General features: G+C 40.3%; 1 protein-coding gene across 4 annotated transcripts in view; it reads right to left on the bottom strand.

Annotated features, from left to right (window-relative positions):
• The window catches only part of ZCCHC2 (zinc finger CCHC-type containing 2), a 55,534-nt gene that overhangs the window by 24,128 nt on the left and 9,253 nt on the right, over positions 1–22,153 (bottom strand). For 3 of the 4 annotated variants that reach the window (XM_033087130.1, XM_033087132.1, XM_033087131.1), the window contains exons 2-5: positions 14,825–14,936; positions 12,648–12,724; positions 10,247–10,318; positions 5,512–5,624 (exon numbers count right to left, since the gene is read on the bottom strand). In XM_033087130.1, coding sequence (XP_032943021.1) covers positions 5,512–5,624; positions 10,247–10,318; positions 12,648–12,724; positions 14,825–14,936 — 374 coding nt within the window. The remainder of the gene's footprint in view (positions 1–5,511; positions 5,625–10,246; positions 10,319–12,647; positions 12,725–14,824; positions 14,937–22,153) is intronic. The other variant, XM_033087133.1, reaches the window with a different exon arrangement.

The raw sequence follows: 22,153 nt of genomic DNA, 5'->3' as shown, positions 1-22,153 counted from the left end.
TTAAGCGTCAGGTTAATTCAGGTAAAATGTATTATTTCAGCCTTATGCCCAAGTAGTCAATGGCTGCCTTTCTGCTCAGAAACAGAACTATACATTAATTTCTTTCGTCTTCCTTCATCGGTGTTACTTGTCATCACTTGGCTATACCATGAAAACATCGCCCTGGAGTCTGAGCACAGGAGGCTGGGAGTTTGGGATCCTAAGAGTCCTGGAAACTATGGGACGCAGTGGTCAGGTAAGTTACACGTACCGCTATACATCCTAAGGCATGACTAACTGATGATCCACTTCAAAGTGCATCGGACCATGATCCTAAGCTGTTATCTTTGAAAACCAGGCCTCTTCCTATTTTATTAATGTAATTCAAAGATTCCAAGTAGAGTTCTTCCCTACAGAAGGGGCCATAGTTACAGCACAGTCTAATGGAAAGTTTACTCATGGATCTGAACAGCGGCTCAACCACTTAAAAAGCTCAGTCACCCTACACAAATAATCTAGTTTTTCAGCTTCAATTTCCTCACGGGGAACTACCACCAAGAATTCCAGGTCATGACACTCAAATAGGATAGGTAAGTTAAAACTGTCACCTGCTGCTCCACATACAAATCCCCTTCATTATTTTTGAACACTTTAAATGCTCATTTAAAATTTTAATTCTTAATGTCTCCCTAAGGTTTTTGACCTATCATTCAGGTTAATTATAAAATCATTAAATACTTTACCAAGAGATGACCCTCATGGGCCAAAGTTGCCTTTGAACAAGGCAAAACTGCTTCTTGGTACGTAAATATTCAATAGGAAGACAGAGAGGAAATGAAGAGATGGAAGAAAAATTGAGATAGGCGGTAAGGAGCTAATCTAAATTTCCAGGTCTGACTACATTACCTAAAACTGGGTATTAAAATCCCACGGCAGTGGGGGAGCTTACTACCCAGTTACATTTACAAACCAGTCGGTCACACGTACAGGCAGGCACACCTTCAAGTCAAGGCTTGAGTCCCAAGAGATGGCCCAGAACCCACCCAAATTCCACATCCACTGCAAATCCACTGTGGGCACCCACTGAGACGCAGTACAGACAGAAGTCAGGGCTCACTGATGCATGACCACAACACGGTCATTGCACCTGTATTAAAAAGTCAGAGTGGCTATAAACTACTTGATAAACTAAATCCAGGATTACATTCTGACATGACAAGTCATCCAACCCCAAATGTACATTTTAGTGCCACATGTTCATTTTCCTAATTTACAGTGTATTTGAAACTCAATGCAGTGTGTCCTTTACCGGCCCATCCCTGCTTCACTTATAAACTCATTTCCTATTTCTCACTTGCATTTCCTGCCCCCCGCTTTATAATTGCTACATTTAAGCGACAAATGATAATGACACTAATCTAAAATTCACAAACTGAGAATGAAGTGTTCTAACATCTTATTAACTGTGTTGAGACCACAGGCTAGCCATACAAATGAATCAAAGATTTTTTTTAAAAGGGAAGTATTAGAAAAAATATTTTAAAAATATAATTTTTGAGGGAAAAAAGCCTTTCCAAGCAGGACACAAAACCCTGAAATCATAAGAGGACACAAAGCCCTGAAACCATAAAAGACTGATAAATCCGACTAGAATACGTACATAAAATTTTAAACTATCTGCATGGTCAAAAAATGACAAATAGGATTCCTTTCTTTAAAATAACACATAACTCTTATAAATCACTAACATTAATTAAAAAAAGTGGAAAAGACTGAAAAAGCCATTCATGGGCAAGTGCAAATGGCCACTCAAACAGATTAATACGAAATAGTTTTCCTTTTTCAGATGGACAAAGATAAGAAACTGAGAGTATTTCATGTCTGCTGAGGCATGGAGATACAAACACAAGGCTTTCCAGGGTATAAAGTATTGCTACCCCCTCAGAAGTAATTTGGAAACCTTGCATGTTAAAAAATGCATCACTTTTGACCAATTACAATTCTAGAAATTTCTTACAGCTCAATGTATCCAAATGTGTTATGAGGCATATACGTAATGTTGTTGTAATTTTATTAGGTTGGTGCAAAATTTATTGTGGTTTAAAAGGTTAAAAACAAATGCAAAAACCGCAATTACTTTTTGCACCAACCTAAGAAAATATTTAGGAACAACCAAAATGTCTATAAAATACACTAATTATGGAACTAAAAATGAAATATGTAGAAAATAAAAAAAGGGGTGGCAATCTTTTTACATGTATTAATACTCACATGTTACCATGTCCAATATATTTAATGAAAAGAGTAAGTGGCAGAAAAGTGTATAGTGCAATTTGTACAAAGGGAATACATATATAAATACATAAATTCAAGAGTGTATACACACAGAAAACTTATGAAAAAGTTACATAAGATTTCTAATAAAGGCTACTTCTAGTGAACAGATTTGGAGAAAGAGAAACTAAGGACTTTTCACATTATACCTGCCTTGGCATTCTTCACTAATAGCTTTAATAACACCTTTGTAGTAACAAGTGTAACACACACACACACACACACACACACACACACACACACACACTCTGGTCATCGCTGAGGAGACCCCTAAAAGCTACAACAAAGAGTCAGACACACTTACCTCTAATTTATGGTCTTGGCCATAAATTCTAAATTCTAAAAGTGGCTCTTTGTGGAAATATTTTCTCCGGAAAACCTCAAACTTACAGAAAAGGTGCAAATACAGAAACAAGGATTTTCTTTTCTGAACCATATAAATAGCTTATCTCTGATGCCCCAACACATGGAAAGACATTCTCCTATAATCAATATCAGGACATTAATACTGATAACTTATCCTCAGACCCCACTGAAGTTTTGCCGGCTGACCCGGAAGTGTCTTTTCACCACAGGCACCCGTCCAGGATAGCCCCCCGGCCCTCCCTGACTCCCATGGCCTCATGAGAGTCGGATAGTCCCAATCCGGGTTTGTCTGACATTTCCTCGTGATCAGAGCTCATGGCAGGCACGTCACAGGATGGAGGCCGTGTTCTGTCACTGCAGCCTGTTGTGTGGTGGCGACTGTGACCGACCCCTCACTCCTCAAGTTCACTTTCCGGGATTAAAGTGGCATCTGTCAGGCTTCTCCACTTTCAAGTTACTGTTCCTCTCTTTATAAATAAAAAGCATGTTTTGTAGGAGGACTTTGATAATATAAATACCCTATTCCTCACATTTTCAATCTATTCATTTATTACTTATTTAAAAATGGGACTCATGGTTTCCTCTTTTACTCAATGTTACTATTATTAATTTTGATGCTCGGTTTGCCCCACATTTGACTAGTAGGACCCCCTTCCAGCTGGCTGCCGTGCGTGCCCTCTGACAAAGTTACATCATTCCTGGAGCACTTCCTTGCTTTCGGGTACAACAGGCTCATCTTGTACTTTTCCTGCGCCCGCCCCACAATCAACTTTTCCTCCGAAGAGCCCTAGTTCCATTCAGTGGGGAATGGGGTTACAAGTCCAGCTCCAGACCTACTGCTACGGGGATGTGGCTGCTTCTAGACCCTTTCAATGAACAGAGCCAGGGAACGTGTATACACTCACAACCACATTTCTAGATCGACACATATACCGAAAATCGAGTTTGCACCAGTATCTTCACTCCAGGGTTCATTCTGGTTTTTTCTTTTTCCACACTAGAACTCCCTGTTCACGCCTGTTCTGGGGAAGCACTTATCACCCCTCTGATCACGTGCAGGCTGCCAGGGTGGAGGCTCCTTTATGCTGGTCTGGTCATGCACCAACCTTCCGGTCACTCGTCCACACTCACGTTCAGTGCTGGCTCCTGCCTCCCTGTCTTCTCCACCCCAAGTCGTCCATCGTGCTGGGGGACTTCAAAGGCCAAATGGGGACCACCGAACACTCTTGGCTCTTTCGTGGCTGCCTTTTCCCCAGTGACTCCCTCCATCTCCTACCTTATTTCAGTCATTTACTTCCATGGTCACAACCTGTACCTTGGCATGAAAACACTCTCCTCCCAGATTTCTGCTTCTCTTCCTCAAGAGCCAAGCATTCCTTGCTTCTTCCCAACCCCTCCTCCTCATGAGAATATGCACCGGCCCCTCACTACATTAAGTGATACACATCTCGGCGCTCTCTCCGTCCCCCTCCCAGTCTGTCTTGCAAATGTGGGCTGTCTGTCCAGAGGGCAGAGAAGAGCCTCACTTCGCCCTGACTCTAAGCCGTATATGCTCCAACGTGGTGTTTACTTATCAATAGCTGCAAGTTTCCAGTAAAACAGTCCTTGTTTCCTCAGCCACCACTACTTAACTTCTTTCCTCTAAAGGGAAGCCGAGAGGGGTGAGGCAACCATCCTAAACCGCACTCCAAACCTCTAACATCATAAGCATGTGTTTCACCTCAAAACTCACTGACACAGACATTTCATGCTCTCATCTCAACTTGGTTCTTTTATTACTTGATTATTCCCATGACGCCTGTTCTCCAAGCGCAGTTCACTCGATCACTCATCTATTTTCACTGTGATTCTAACTGTCCATCATTTTTAAAAAACTTAACACACTTTTCTAGATTTCCTTGCCCCATTATCCTTCTGTCACATTCAATAAAGTCCTTATGCAGGACAAATCTGACCGTACGCTTTCCTAACATTTGAACCTAAAGTGCTGGAAATATTAAAGAACAAAAAAATCCCCACAGCAGGACAGACAGACACCACTGTAATTTACTGACTTTCACTCTCAACTAGACTCCGAACCTTGTCCAGCTGACTAGGTTGCCTCTATCAGGTGGCCCACATCCTCATGTAGCTATTTTAAATCCCTTCTACTCTTAAACATTTGACCCCCACCCTCAATCCAGCCCTTCTTAAGCAAATCTCTTACGGCAGAAACAATACAAGCCATTGGGCAAGAGGTCCCAACTACCCACATGGAACAGATGCGTTTACCTACAGTCACACCCACACCTGTGGGGGATCCTTGCACCACCCAGGATCCCCCGCCTCTGTCTTCATCACTTCCTCTCTCTAGGGGCACGTGGGCGCTTTGGGAGCTAACACAAGACAGGGTTTGTGCCCCCCTGGCAGCATATATAACACTCATCGCTCCTACACCCACCTTTTCCAATAACTCACTTTCCCGCCCCCTGCCTAACCTTCTTTGCTGACAACTTACACAAAACAAAACAAAATCTCCAACTTCATGCTCTTGTACAAGGTTCTCTTTCAATAAATACTTAATGGAGTAAAATAAGGTTTCACCGACTATTTGCATATTTTAGCAACAATCACTTTTGATTTCATGGAGGTGAAGAGTACAATGACAGATTAGCCTGGTGTCTTACTGTGAGCCTAGACCTAAACCAACACACGGATAACAAGTCTACTTAAAAAGTACCCCAGAGAAAGAATCTCTGTGATGTCCCTTGGGCTCCCTTCTAAGTCTTCCCAACAGCCCGTGACCCAGTCTGTGTGTGACACCGCTGTGGCAGTTGTCAGGTGAGCTGTTACCTGAGGATGGGCTCCAGGTCGTGATGCCGGCGTTCCTCCCTTTTCAGCGAACCCTGATTCAGGGCTCTTAGGATGGTCTTGTCAAAAGTCTCTAAAGACAATTCCTTTGGAAGCTAGAAAAGAAAACAGCACGGCCAGTGTTAAGTTTCTCCCTTACTGTAAATAGGTTACAAACCAGAGGCATAAACGGAAGCTCAATGCCTCCTGCTCAGTCATCATCCAAAAGCAGCTCCTTTTCTAAATCTTCACAACACAGGACCCCACGGGAGCAGCACACACGTTTCCACTAGGACAGTGTCGCCTGCCTTCTGGGCAACCTCAGGGCTCCCCGGAGGTGCCAGGGGCCTGGCAGCGCTCAGTGTGCTTCTGGGCCACGCCTGCACTTAGCTCACACTCTGAAGTCCCACACGCCACACTCCAGTGAACACCCACACCAAGGTTCTCTAGTTAAAGGGAACAGTTCACGTAGCAGAGCCAGTATTTTTATCCTCAGTCATCCGACAGGGGTTGTCTCTGCCTTTATAGTTACTACTACGTGCCCCCTCAGGCAAGGCCAGACTCCAGGGCTCCACACCAAATAAACAAGTGGATGTGAAAGACGCGCTGGAAACTCTTAATCTGACTTATATATCACACACACATACACACACACACACACACACTAACTGAAGGTTTAGTAACCTTTTCCTCCATGTGATGGAGGTGTACTACCCTCAAAGCAATGTACAAGAAACCACAAAAAAATCATCACTTGGCCAAGAAAATTTTAACATTAAAAACAGAATTTTAAGTCACTTTATTAACCAGTTTACTTTTAAAAACTCCTAATAAATTAATTCTTTATAAAACTAACTTTCCAAGTATTTCAAGAATTCAAAGTTTTAAATTTGAGTTTTGTTTTTATTTTGTTTTTTAGATTCCACACATAAGTGAGATGATATGGTATTTGTCTCTCTGTCTGACTTATTTTACTTAGGATAATACCCTCTAGATCCATCCATGTTGTCGCAAATGGTAAGATTTCATTTTTTATGGCTGAGTAATATTCCGTTATATATATGTACCACCTCTTCTTTATCCCATCGTCTACTGATGGGCATTTAGGTGGCTTCCATATCTTGGCTACTAAAAATAGTGCTGCAGTGAACATAGGGGTGCATATATCTTTTCGAATTAGTGTTTTGGATTTCTTCAGATAAACACCCAGGAGTGGAACTGCTGGATCATAAAGTAGTTCTATTTCTAATTTTTTGAAGAACCTCCGTACGTTTTCCATAGTGACAGTGACGCACCAATTTGCAGTCCTATCAATAATGCACGAGGGTTCCTTTTTCTCCACATCTTAGCCAACACTTTTTAAAAGTTATTTAAATTTGACTTTTGATAACTAGTCTTTGCAATTAACTCCTGAATTACTGGCACTCACTAAAATTAAGAGTGGAACCATTAACACAGTATCTAAGGAGCTCCAGGAATATAATAATTTATACAAACTGTTTATATATATTATCTTTAATTGGAGAACCCAAAGTAAATATTCTTTTGACAAAGAGTCCTTGAGTGAATAATTCAGAAATGGAAAATCTAATGAAAGTAGCAAAAGTATTACTAATTTTAGGCATAGTGACCCTATGGAATCAAGATGTTATGTGAGAATGAAACTCTTCCTGGTTCTATTAACCTGGTGCGGTTGAAGGCTCTGCTGGCATTCCACACCCCCACCGTGGAAATCACGTGCTCTGCCTACTCACAGGGAGAAACAGCTTCTGATCTACACATTTTCCAAACAAAGAAACGACTATTCATTTCAGTATTTACATTTTGATATTATCATTTTAATATAGATTTAGGACACTAGCACACATTAGCCCCATATTTTAAACACCATTTCTCCTGAATACCTGTACCAGCCAAGAAAACCAGCTTCATGGAGAAGTCTATTTCCACTACCGAATGGCTGGTGGCTCTTCCAAACACAGGAAGGTGGGAGGACGTAACTCCTTTAGCCGAGTCAATGACTGACTGCCCGTATGACCGGGCAGAGTGCAGATGTGCAGGCAGCAGTATCTCAAACTATTCCTTGCAAGTGTTTTCATCTTTAATTTCCAGAGACTATTTTCCAGTCCTAGAGGAAGGCATATTTGCTAAAAATACAGCTCTAAATCACGTCTCTTCTATTTTAGTCGCTCTTGGATTTTCTCACCTCTCTCTCCGTTCCAGCACAGCCATCCTCCCCCCTCTGGAGCCCCAGCTCAGCCGTGGCACAAGCTCAGAGTGCGGGAAGGTATTTATATCTCGCAATTGCAACCTTTTGTTTAAAAACACGGAGGCCTAATGGACAACCACCTACAAAACCTCACCACAATTTAGTTTTTGTAACTCCTCTTCATTCCTTCAGTGAACAAATACTCAAACTCCACTTCTGTCCTAGGTACTGTTATCAGGCCCTGTGGATACAGCCTTGAAAGGAGGAACAAAACCCTGCGTCCATGGAGCTTCCATTCTGGTCACAAGAAACAACAGACAAGGCATCAGATGCAGCTAAGAAGTAGCAGGCGAAGGGAGCTAGGAGGGTGTGGAGATCAGAGACTGCATTTCTGTGGGGAAGGGACCTGAAAGCAACCACCTCAAACTCACCCTCACATTACAGCAAACTACAAGTGCAGTTAAATAGCAGCTACAAAAGTTAGAATGCACCGGTTATCAAAAGAACAGTTTTTTGCTCTCAACTTTTAGAGATGATTTAAAAGGAAGGTAAAGCAACAAAAAAATATGGTAAACTTGAAAGTGTATTTTATAATAGGCAATTAGTTTCTAAAAGTATACAATGGTGCCGATTATTTCATATAACTTGATAAGGTATTTGTCCTATTTTAGGAAAATACTATATTCAAATGTTGACTAAGCAGGGGGAGATCATTAAATACCATGATTCTGAAGAGTGAATTATTTATTTGGGGCTGTAATATTTTAAAGCACTTAAACTTTTAGAGAAATTATGTGACTAAAATGAAATCTGTCAAGACAACTGAAGCTTAGGGAAACCCAGTGGGAGAAACTGCCCAGATGCCAGGCCCCAAGTGGGGGGTCGGTCATGTGCTCTCGTTTAACTCTCTCAGCAAGGGGGACAGGTAGGTAGGACCCCAACTCATTAAGTACTCGGCCTGGCCAGGTGGCAGTGCTGGACACACCATGTCGGACTCCACAGTGCAGGGCATTTCAGCCTGAGCGCTCTGCCCACTGCAACCCACCCTCCGGCCTCAGATTCTGTCAGGGAAAGGGCAACAGAAGGAAGGGAAATGAAGCGCGTTGCTCTCTAACCCAAATAAGCCTGCTCCTGGTTACTTGCCCTTAAACTTTGATAAATTTATTTTATCAAGAGAGAAAAGTCACAAATAAGCAGAAGAGGGTTTAAAAGCGCATGTGTGGGAGTGGGCGGGGCAGCCCTTCCTTATTCCTCAAGGGGCTCATCAGCCGGGAGCCACTTGGCCCTTTGGATGCTCACACATCCGCTCTCCCTCCCACCACTCTCTCCTTCCTCCCCACGTTTCCTGAAGCTAACATGTCACATGCATATGGCCTCTGGCGACTGTAAATGAATGACCCCCATATCCTCCCAGCTTTACATGCAGTTAGGTCACTAGTTGAAGTGGGTGAAGGAGTTCTCAGCTCTTACCCAAGAGTTGGTTTAAAATAAGCCACAGGAAAATGGAAATGTTCATGTCATCCCTGGGTGTCTCACCCACTGGAACTAATACTGTGACAGCACATGAAACTGTGGGCCACGCAGCCAGCACCCACCATGCTACGCAAAGCTCTGCAAGCTGGTGACAATAGCCTCTTAGCTTTCAGAATGAAGAGAAACCCACACGCTCTCAAAGAATATCTTTATGGTGACAAACAGACAACTTAAATCCCAGTACTGTCCTGAAAATTCCAGATGTTACTGGTGCAATAACAATACACCTTTACCTAAAAGTTAGTAATTAAGTTGGGAATATTTCCTGTTTCTGGACTTTCTATTTTATCTTCCTATAAACAATAAATTTTAAAATATTTGCTTACTGAAAAATAGTATTTTATTGGTTAACCAGTTACACCTATTCCCTTCTTTCAATATTTATTTCTACCCACACACTTTTCAATGAAATAATATTGGTATAAAAGAAACAGACAAGAGTTTGAACAAAATGAGCCGGTCCTCTTCACCTCTGCCAAGTCCGCAAGATGTTTCCATTATCCCTTATTCTCCATACTTTGGAGATTCTATCATTGTGAGGAGTAGAGAAGGACCTGGAACTCAAAGGAGGAACAAATGGAAATACATTTAAGGAAGTCCACCAAGGGAGCTGAACAGCTGTTAGGTCTGAGAACCACTAGCAAACGCAAACAAGCCTCATCTCATTTTGCAGACGTGCTCTTTCATAGGAAGTACTCTTACAAGCAGCCACCAACAATACACATCTCGGCAAGGAAGTAGGAACAAGGTTCCATTTCTTTAAAATGGGGAAAACCCTTCATTATTTGCTTATATTGGTAACGTAAAGTAAAAAACAAAAACAAAAAAACTTACGTTTAGAATAACATGGTATTTACTACAGCTAATATTCATGGAGACTTCTCTAAAACATTTACATACGTGTTTTAACTTTCCTGCTGTTTGTTTTGATATTGAGGTTTTTGGATTCTGTATGTTATGTAAAAATCATTTTAACAATAAAATCTATACTTTTACCTTCAGTAGAAATTCCTGTAGTTCTTGGTGGGTTTTTGTTACTGTTGTGACTGAAAGATCAGACCAATTTACCTGATTTAAAAAAAACACACATATGGTTATGTCTTAGGTGGGAAACGGCTGGGAAAAAGCCAGGTGTAAAACAAAGGGCCTTACTTAAATTTTATGAACAATTAGAAATATAAAGTTAATTTGGCATTGCCATAATTTCTTCAAAATTGTTAAAATTAGCTGCGCATTGACATATGCTATTCAGAAAAATTTTAATAACGCCTTTCAAATTGCATCGTATTTTTTTAAAAAGCTGTCTTTATAAATATGTGACTATTTTAGTAATTTTTTTAGAAAGGGAAATGTCTTATATTTCTTTTTATGAAGTTGCAGGACTCTAAAATGATGCTTTGACAGTATACATCTATGCCCTAAGAAAAGATAAAAATTCTATCTCCTGGACCTTATGAAATACACATTCTTAAGAGAAATAACTAGGGTTACCTGCCCTTCTCTGGTAATACCATATTGTATTTTTATGGAGATTTATGGTTTATAAAGAGATATCATCTTTATCTCAATTCTTTAAAATCCTATTAAGGTGGATGGGGCAGGTATGACTATCTCCATTTTCAGAGAAACTGGAGAAACTAAAACTCAAGGTTAGCTTACTTAGATTTGACCCTCAGTAAGCAGAAGAGCCAGACCTGAAACCTATCATACCGCTTTACCTCTTGGATACTTTTAATTCAGTGGACCTGAATGATGGTGGACCACTAATAATTTCTACTTTACAATTATTTGAGCTAAGTAAATACTTTAACTATGCTAATATCTAAGATTTACCAACTGATCGTATCATAATTAATCAGACACTTTAAACGAAATGACGCATAATGAAACCCATTTTACCATAGGCTAACTGATATAAACAAGAGTTAAGTTCCTAGGGTATCTCATTAAATGTTGTAACAAAAAACATTAAATGAAATGATGTTATTTGACGACCTGCTGTACATACAAAATATTATCTAGCAACCCTCAAAGCAAATATCCTTATTAACTGGCACATCTTTTAAATGATTTTTCATTATTCAAATGTTGGTTCAGCAGCTACTTGTGTCAGACCCTGTCCTCAGTGAAAAGGATACAGGAGTGGACACAGCAGCGAAGCCTCTGCTGGCTGAGCTCAGAGTCCGGTGCAAGAAGCACAACATACGGTGCCAAGAAAGCCCTCAGAGAAGGGAGTGTTTGAGCCCATCTGTGAGTTGAAGCGACGTCAGCTGTGTCATGGTCCAGAGAAAATGGACAAAGACCTTAAGGAAGGAACAAGCTAAGAGTTCCAGCAACAAAAGGAAAGCTGGTGAGCTGGTGAAACTGAACACAGAGAGCAAAGAGTGGCTTGTGCCAAATGCTACAAAACTGTCAAGTGAAAGATGGAGGCAAGAACTTAAAAATCTGCAAGTTGAGGCTATTTCTCCCACAAAGCAGAAGCCAGAGTTCTGCAATGCAGTAAACAAATGTACTAAGTAAGTCAGATACGGTGGATGACAGAGGATGAAGACTCCTGCTCTCCATGACATAATAACCTACTGGGAAGAAAAACTGTGTACCCTGAATGTTAGAATCTGTGTAAGTTATCATGGTAGTATACCTTAGATGAACGAAAAAACAATTCTGTTGAAGGATCAGAAGTGATGTCATGAGAAAGGTACAGCTAAAGTTTGGCAAGCAATGCCTTAGGAGAGTAACTGAGGTGAAGAAGCACGGAAATGTGGCATCATTCCATTTGGCTTCCAGGTGTATACATTCCAACCTTAGAGGAAAAGGGCTGACAGGGAAGCTCAAGCAGGGAGGAATAAGGAAGATGGGGACAAAGAATCCACATTACAGAGAACAGGCAAAAAGAAGCCGCGGGAGTAACAGAGCAGGGCTGTACAGTTAGTGAGACCCCTCTGAAGGACAGAATGACTGGAGAGCAATTAAGAGATAAGAAGACAAGGCAACAAAGGCCAAGTAATACAACTATCGAGGACAAAGAAAGAAGAATATCGGGGAAAACAATGCCAAGAAAAGACAAGGCCCGGGATCCTGATTTAAAAACTACTGGTGAAAATGTTCACTTTTACTTTTTAAAGATGTATCTTACACCTTATATCTAAGGCTCTTGTTTCTTTTTAATAAAATTATCAGAGTAATTTTAATGCGGTACACTTTTTAAAACTTGGCAAACCATGCAAGTTACACACTGAAAGCAGCATTCCCTTAATTAAGACAAACATATACATATGTATAGCTTTTCTAAATTAGCAAAGCTCTCACAAGTTTTTCCAAAGATACATTTTCATTCTTTCCAACAGATCATTTAACACAGTACATGAGATATCTTTTGTGGGTGAGAGTAGCTTACTTTGAAGGTGTACTCCCAATATTTGTCAGCCCTTTTTCTCTGGACTCCTGTCAACATTATCTTCTCAATGTGTACAGCTGAAAGAAAGAAAACATGCTGACTTGTTCTACAGAGACTAGATATACATTTCAGTTACCCAATGTGACAAATGCGACATGATTAAGCTATTTATCTTCATCTTTACTACTGCCCTTAAATCATGAAACAATGTGAAAAACCCCAGAAGCACAGCAATATGCCATCCATCCCCAAAGTAATTTTTTTCTATGTCCATACAGAGTGCTGAGTGCCTAAGTTGTTTCAAGCACTCTACTAAGCACCAAAGATCAAAAAGATAAATAATGAAAGGCCCCTAGAGTGAAGACTATTTTTCTAGATGCTAATCTTCAAAACAGTAATTCAGACTACGATAAATCCAGCACTTCAGATTCCTCCACAAGAAGCAGTACTTTAACAACAATGAGGCTGGCAGTAATGACGATGATAAAGGTCATGGGGAAGAAGTTAGGAAAGTGACTCAACAGACTGGGGTCACGGTTGGATTCGGGCGACAGGAGATGGATAAGAGGGAAGGATTCACTTTGTCTTAGAGGAAGAAGTTAAAATAGATGAAGGAGAATATACAAAGTAACAGAAGTATACAGGAAGAATTAAGATTGTTATAGATCACGGAAGGTGGGTCATCAGAAAGCAGGATACGTAAGACACAAACATTTGCTGGTAAACAGACATTCATAATAAACTAAGGAGATTCCACTACCAGTATTTTGTGCCAACTTTCCAAATATATAGCATGTGATGCCTGCTTCTGAGTCAACGTCCTCCTACTGGGTGAGGAGCACGGAGGACAGAGACAAAGGAAAGTCTCAAAAGCCAGGTGAGAAGCCTGCAAAGTACCTCCTCAGCACTGCCGCCCAAGTAGGGAAAGGAGGGTCTGCTGCTTTCAAAACCTTTTCTATTAAATTATGTAAAGGATGATGCTATTAAATAAAAGCCATCTGAACTATGTTCAGAAATATAAAGCAGCTCCACATCTGCAAATCGGGGGGCTACAGGGAGGGGACAACAAGGGCAGTGTGGGGTTCGGGAACACAGCTATGTCTTCAGCCTTGATTGCAAGTTATACCTGCCGTGATCTATCAGAGCCAAGATGAATAAGACAAAGAGAATGTGGTGAGGAATGGCTGGTAAGGGGAGAGCATTCTCCAACCCTCGTTAAAACTGAAAAGCACAGATCACATACATTTTTTTAAAAAGTAAGAACATAAGAAAAATCATCTGCAGTACCACCACCTTAATTGTTAGCATTTTGATGTAGTCTTTACGTTAAAAAAAAATAAATTTTTTTTTAAAAGGACCTTCATTGTAAACCCAAACTGCTTTAGTTACTTGCACGTTTAGTGAGCTTTGGTGAAACAGTCGATGATGAGTCAAGTAGTTTGATAGTCTTGAATAGAAATGGTAATTATGTAAACTTTTTAAAACATTAAACATTCTCATGGGAAAAATGTATTACACAAACGGATTATCACTGGGACTAAAAACAGACAAATATTGTTAATCCAAAGCGCTATCACTGGGTGTGCTGCTTCTCATCTCTCCTTCACTCTTCCAGGCTGCCTAGGTGGCCATCTACACTTGCTAATTCAACGTTTCCCTAAACACAGGGAATGGACTCCCTGGCTCTGAGAAGACAGTATCTGAACTCATTTCTTTTTCCACGGCAATGTCTTTTTATTCCCCCATCCCAGACTTCTTAAAAACTGCATTATTGCAGGAAGCATGGACTGGCAAAAAATTTCTTCACTCTTTTGCAGTGAGCTTCTGTAAAATTCACCTTTTCAGTAGATGTTGAGCACATTCTACAGATAAAGCCCAATACTAAATACCTTGGGACTACGTTAAGGTCTCTGCCCTCCAAAGATATGCCACCAAATTTAAGACAACTGACTACAAGGCAGTCAAATAAGCTCGCACCAGGACCGGCCAAGTGCAGGGGAGCAGGAGCCAGATGCAGACTCAAAGAAGCAGGAGGGCTGGTACTTGAGCTAAACCTCAGACCAGTAGGATTTCTGTGCTCCAGAAAGGAGAGAGAAGAGGAGAGTTAACCAATGCAACCAGCACTCTGCAACCTTTCCATGTATGGATGCTTTAAGTTCACAAGAAGTGCAGCATACCTTCTCGCTGGGTTCTATGAGGTGCCACAGTAAGTCCGTCATGAGGTATCGGGGCTTGTTCTATTAAACTGGCCTCGGTGCCTTGCATGTAATCGCCATGAGCAGAGTTATTCTGGATGAGAAAGAGGGGCACATGTTAATCTATACCACAGACTAAGAACAGTAAATTCTATAAAAATAAACCAGATTAAAGTCTTATACCTTTTTTTTTCAATTACAGCTGCCATTCAATATAATTTTATATTAGCTTCAGGTGTAGTATAGTGGTTAGGTATTGATATAATTTATGAAATGATCCCCCAATAAGTCTAGTACCCACCTGGCACCAAACATAGTTATTACAATATTACTGACTATATTCCCCATACTGTACTTTACATCCCGTGACTATTTTCTAACTACTAATATGTACTTCTTAGTCCTTTCACCTTTTTCACGGAGCCCCCAACCCCCACTCCCATCTGGCAGCCATCAGTTTGTTCTCTGTATCTATGAGTCTCTTTCTGTTTTGTTTGTTCAGTTATTTTGTTCTTTACATTCCACATGTAAGTGAGATCATATGGCATTTGTTTTTCTCTGTCTGACTTACTTCACTTAGCATAATATCCTCTAGGTTCTTATACTTTTAATAGCAACCATTTTAATAGCAAGTTTTAGAGATCAAATAGATAATTACACAGTAAAGGCAGAAAGGTGCAGTGTCAGAACAGTAAGGAAAAGGAGAAGTATCAATATTTATCTTCATTTAACAGTAATATTCTATCAATTACTCACTGCCACAGTTTTCTTGGGACATACTACACATTACTATTCAGCATTGCCAGTGTCAATTCTATACCAAAGTGAACCACAATTGAAGGAACACATATAAAAGATGGTACCCTTTATGCTAATCCCCCATATGTAAGGTACTTGTATTTTTCACTTTAATTATTATGCAAGTTTTAATCATTACTTGGCTTTAGTGACAGTCTAACGAGATGCTCTGTTAGGAAAAGTCTCACAAAAGGTATCATCAATACGTGTCAAATCCTTGTAAACAAGAACGTGTATGGACAGTGAGTCTACTACTGTTAAACCATCTAAATAGCAATTGGGTGCTCTAATCCAACTGAGTTTGCTCAGCCAATCATTAGTGAACTGGGCTAAGCTTTACTCATAGAACTGCTCCTTCAAGCAATAAACAGCACGTCATCTTACACACAGCTCTCCAGAATTCAAGCGCTATCGTGCGGATATTGTTACTATAACACGATGGTTTAACCAAAAAATAAAACAGCCTTAAAACAGTTCTTTATCAAAACTCACACCTTATCCCCCTTCATGTCCAGCATCTTAAAACATTAGTCAGACCAAAATCACCTCAGTTTCAACTATCAATTACAATTTTATACATCTGTAATAAAAATACATTCATGTCTTAAAATTGTGTAAAGAAACGAAGCAAACAGAACAGCCGAGACTTCCCAAGAATCCTAATTTTGTTCTGCTGTCAGATCACGCATCCTGGCCTGACAACGAGTCTGAGTTGCCAGCTGACAGCTCTATTTCTGGGAATAAGGCATCACATTAGATACTCCTGGCAGCTAAGCTTCAGCCTTACACAGTAGTTTGTCTTCCTCTAGAAACCCAAGAAAATAAAGATTGTCTACCAGAACTACTGTGTTTCCCCGAAAATAAGACCTAGCTGGACCATCAGCTCTAACATGTCTTTTGGAGCAAAATTTAATATAAGAGCAAAAATTAACATAAGACCCGGTTTTATATAAGACCGGGTATAATATAATACCAGGTATAATATAATACCAGGTCTTATATTAATGTTTGCTCCAAAAGACGCATTTGAGCTGATGGTCCGGCTAGGTCTTACTGTGTTTCCCCGAAAATAAGACCTAACCAGATAATCAGCTCTAATACGTCTTTTGGAGCAAACATTAATACAAGACCCGGTCTTATTTCACTATAAGACCAGGTGTGATGTGATGTGATGTGACGTGATGTGGTATGATATAATATAATACCGGATATAATATATTACATAATACCGGTCTTATATGAATATTTGCTCCAAGAAACTCATTAGAGCTGATTGTCTGGCTAGGTCTTATTTTCGGGGGGAAATGGTATTTTCGGGGAAACACGGTACATAATGAGAAAGAGGGTATAGACCTCTTAAGTCAACATCTAACTTTTGAAACATTTAGCATGGCATTCAGCAATTTTCAATATTACTGATTTTAAAAAGTAACATATAGGAATTCTTCTAATAATAACAAAATCATGTATATCCTAACCCAGACCAGGTAATCATTTAATACAGAATAATAAAACCACATTGGCCTAACAATGCTGTAAGTACTTTAAAAATCAATAAAGCACTGTAATCCTCTCAAACACTTGTGTTAGTTGGAAGAAGTTGAATAGGTTAACCATTTCTTACAGAGTATTTTCCTACCTTGCTTATATGTGGTTCATAAATTAAAAATCACACTTTCAAAAATAAACAAATGCAAAATATGCAAAAAAACAAGTTTTCATTAGGGAAATAAAAAAATCAAAACCACAATGAGATACCACTTCACATTCATTAGGATGGCTATTGTCCAAAACCAGAAAAGTATTGGCGAGGATGTGGAAAAATTGGAAGAACGCTTCTGCATTGCTGGGGGGAATGTAACGCGTGGAGGCTGATGTGGAAGATGGTAGCACAGCTCTTGAACAAATTACCGTATGACCCAGCAATTCCACTTCTAGGTATATACTCAAAAGAAGTGAGACTCGAACAGATAACTTGTACTCTAATGTTTATAACAGCATTATTCACAATAGCAAAAAGGTGGCAACAACTCAAATGTCCACTGATGGATGAACTGGTAAACAAAATGGGGTACATACATACAATTGAATATTAGCCTTAAAAAGGAAGAAAATTCTGACACATGCTAGAGCGTGGATGAACCGCAGACACTAAGGCAAGTGAAATAAGCTAGGCACAAATGGACATATAATGTATGATACCACCTACATGAGGTACGTAGAATAGTCCAATTCATAGAGAAAGTAGCATGGTTGGCACCAAGGGCTAGAGAAAGACAGGGTTGGGGAGTCTATGCTTAATGGATACAGAGGTTCAGTTTGGGCAAATTTCTGGAGATGGATGGTGATGACGGCTGCACAACAATGTGAATGTACTTGATGCCACTGAAGTGTACAATCAAAAAGGGTTAAAATGACAAATTTTGTTATATATATTTTACCACAATAAAAAAAAATGAAAAAAATTTAAAACAATTTTATCATGCTGCCCCCACAAATGTTATACTGAAGCAACTGTGAGAAAGTAGTTCGCTTCATAATCAAAATGGCGTTTTTAAAGTCTGAAGTTACTTTAAGAACACAATTTAACCATCAAGAAAAAGCCTCCTGTTTAATAGCCTACGGAAAAAAATGGAGTTTGAGTTTCTATCCAAGGACCTAAGTTCATCAACCCATGAAATACTACTAATTAAGTTTTCTGTTCCACACCCAAGTCTCAGCAGGTATCATTTAGACTAAGTTCAGAAACTATGTATAAAATTTTAAATTTTATTAGTTTAATACAAATTTAATCTGAGCCCTCATGAGCAACAGAGATTAGAATCACGGAGTTTACTAGTAGTAACGACAGTGAATGGTTGGCCAGTTCTGCTGCCTCCTCTTGCCACATGTGACATAAGCCTTCCTTTACTTTGAGCAGGGGAAGGCTGCCACAAAACCTGAGAACCACTGGTTTAATGCAATCTTATAGATGAATTATATGTGTTTTCTCTATTAAGTTCAGATTCCCATGAAAATGCAATACAGATGACATGCCAGAATTGGCATTTTACAAAAACCAGTTATATCCAAGTGTCTGGACCAAATGAAAAATGGACAACTTTTGTCTGCTTGGATTATCAGGACGATGAAGTTTACAAATTCTAAGTCTGCAAAAATATGCACAAGAACACAAAGAACATTAGTGTGCCCTATTCTCCTTTCTAGAACTCATTTGAGTAAAGCTTTTTCTGTCCATGGCAAGCCACCTGTAAGAGCTCCTGGCTAGCTCAACGCCATGTGTCAGGTGAGCTGGACACCTCCTCCATTCCAGACTACTCAGATGTAACTTTTACACCTGTAGATCCATCACAATTACATACTTGAGAGTTCTTAAATGTGGGGAAATTTGTGAAATAGTCAAGTGGCTGGACAGTGCTAAAAAGACTCTTCACTGAAAACATACCGTGAGAACTAAGGTCCCAATGGCCTCATTTTACTTTAACAAAGGCCTATCGATGGAGTTTATTTTAGTTCATCTAACAATGTTCTACATATTTCCTCTAGTCCTTTGATGTAGACTGTAAATTTTAAAATATCAAGACATTCTCTATAAAAAAAAAAGCAACAATTAAGTTTCTCAGCCTTTCTTTTTTAACTAAACTTACTGTTTCACAAGTCTTTACGTTCATCAAATGAGACCTAGAATATTAATATTAGTATATAACAACAACATCCTATTAAGTTTTGTGGTAGATTAACAATAACCAAAACTACTTTGATACTCCTTCCACTGAAAGCTGGGTCTAATTCTCCAACCAGCAGGCCTGGCGTGGCGTTAGAAAGTTGTCTGACCAATAGAAAGTGACAGAAGGATGTTGTGAGATTGCTGAGGGCAGGGCCTAGAAGCCTTGCAGTCCGGGCCTCTTGAAACACTTGCTGTTCGAGCCCTGAGCCACATGAAGTAGGCTACCATGCTAGAAAGACTACAGCGAGAGCGGAGGGAGAGAACTTCAGTCCCCAGTTGCATCTCCAGACACCCTGCAGCAGAGACACGTCAGCCTCACTGTCAGTAACCTGTCCAAATTCCTGGTCCACACAACTGAGAAATAAAAATAAAATGGTTGTTGGTTTACACCACTAAATTTTGGGGAACTTGTTACAGTTAGAGATTTTAAATTCTCTTCTTTAAATAACCAGGGTTACAACTAAAGCATATGCTATTATTTAAGCAAGATTAATAGAAAGTCTTGCATAGAATGTTAGAAAAGATTCAGTATTAGAAATGTTACTGAGATATCAAATGTTATCCTTTCGGTGGAAGAGAGGGAAGAAGCTACAGGGAATTCAAGACTGACTTACTGTCTCTTTGAGAGGATGTGGCAGACATTTGTCTCATTTCTACTCAATGAAATAGCGTAACTCAACCCAAAGTAATGCCCTCAGTCACCTTATAGCACCTGATAAAAGGCAAACAAACTCTGGTGTGAGAAGAAACATGGCTGGTAAATGCATTGAAGTTGAGCTGCAAACAAGCAAACTGACACAACAGTTCAGAGAGAAGAAGACCAATGAATCAACAGCTCAGAAACAGCGTGGTATGGATTTCTGTTATGCTCAAGGACACACTTCCATGTAACTTATTGTTTAGTTTAATGAGAAATGTGGGGATAAGGTGATTGAGCAAGACCAGTGTGGCAGAACTAACGCTCTTAAAAGCATGGCTATGTAAATGCACTCTAGCTACTGAATGTGGGGAGAAGGGCCAACAATTTAGTCTGCTTATACCCTACCCCCCGACAGCCACTGACCAGACCGGGCCACCGTCATAGCAGCTGTACCAGTTGTTCTTAACGGGACATCAGTGAGCAGTAGTTACCTGTGCAGAGTGGGGGTAGACTGGAACCAGGTGGGCGGAAAAAGATGGGGGAAGGAAACTCATCACTGTAACTAGGTATTTTGGGGAGCTCTAAGAATTTATCACAAATAGAAACATTAAAATTGTTGACATCATTGCCTTTCCTAGAAAACTAAACTTGCAGGACACACAATTAGGAAGACCTGGCCAAAGGACGCTACGGAGGTCTCTGGAGGATGAGGAGGCACAGAAGGGAAGAGGAGTGAGGGCCAGTTTTTACCTAGGGACTGGCCTTACTAGTTTCCTTGTAAAACTCCCTTCACGTTTCTACTTCAACCTCAATAAGCACCATCTGTCGTTGAACTAATATAAACTATTGGACCACAGAACTCCAAGGGTCTAGAAGGCAGAGGGGGAGTGGTAATGGCTCCCCAGCCCCTTTAGCACCACCCTCTGTGTTTCCTTTACCAATCTTTTGTTTTCCCACCACAGAAAAGATCTCTTTTACCCTAAAACTAAGAGGCTGAACCAAGAATTGCTACAGCCCTGGGCTAGCAGCCCCCAAATCTTTAAATCTCCACTTTGCCAGGACGGTTTTAGGTGAGGTGAAAAGAACACACCCATGAAGGAGGGTACAAGAGGGTCAAGAGAGGGTGAGCCTCTCCTCCCTGGCCCAACAAATGACCTCGCTGCCCTCTCTTTCACAGCTCCACCCCACAGGAGAGAGAGCAAGGGAACAACAAGGGGTCAGGGTAGCTAGCAGATGAGCCCTGGGCTCAGAAGCTTGACAGCCAGTGGCAGCTGGGACTTCAAGCTGCTACAGCACAGCCACAGGCTTCATCCCCAACGCAGAAATGTTCCTTGAACCACACAGAAACTGAAGCTCACAGGGTTTGAGAAGGGTCCTTGACAGTAACTGATTTACAGTTCGATGAACATCAGTGTTGCGAAACAGCATTGGGAACTGTGTTCAATGCCACCTGTTAGAACAGACACCTTCCCCAAACTAACAAAACCACTTACCACCACCTTCTCACCACAACCTCTTTTCTTTTAAGTACGATGACCTCTCCTCCAGGAAGTACTCTCCAAATGTTACAGCATTTTGATTCACACGAGACCATGTTGTCTCTTCTAAGACCACTAGTGAATTTCAATCACTTGCTACCCAAAGCAAAAATCGATTATACTGCAGGAAAGTTATGCTTCTTTACTATCCCAATTTAACAGTCCTAACAAGAAACATAAAAACCCCACAACTCTTAGATTACAGATTGCTCATTCAATGACCAAAGTTAAGCTTTTACCTTCCTGATCATGAGCAAGGTACTATCTCAACACCACATCTGACTCCCACCGCCCACAAGCAAATCCTAAATTGGAGATCAACACTCGACAACTCCAGATGCTACCCAAACGATAAGAAAATAGTGTACAATTCTATCAAAACATCACCCATAGGTTTGCACCAATGTATGCTCCTCCCACATGCAAAAGCTTGGTTAATTAGGGAAGACATATGGTGATTTTGAAGAGTAATTAATAAGCACAAGTATTCAACATTCATCCACTGAAAATTCAGTTCAAATCTATGCTGTTCCATTTTTATCTAAAGGAACAACTCCTTTTCTTATTTCCAAAACATCTGTGCTTATACTATACAGCTGCAAATATTT

Source organism: Rhinolophus ferrumequinum, chromosome 19 (assembly GCF_004115265.2).
Source record: "Rhinolophus ferrumequinum isolate MPI-CBG mRhiFer1 chromosome 19, mRhiFer1_v1.p, whole genome shotgun sequence".
Lineage (NCBI taxonomy): Eukaryota > Metazoa > Chordata > Mammalia > Chiroptera > Rhinolophidae > Rhinolophus > Rhinolophus ferrumequinum.
This window is presented reverse-complemented; position numbering and strand designations above follow the sequence as displayed.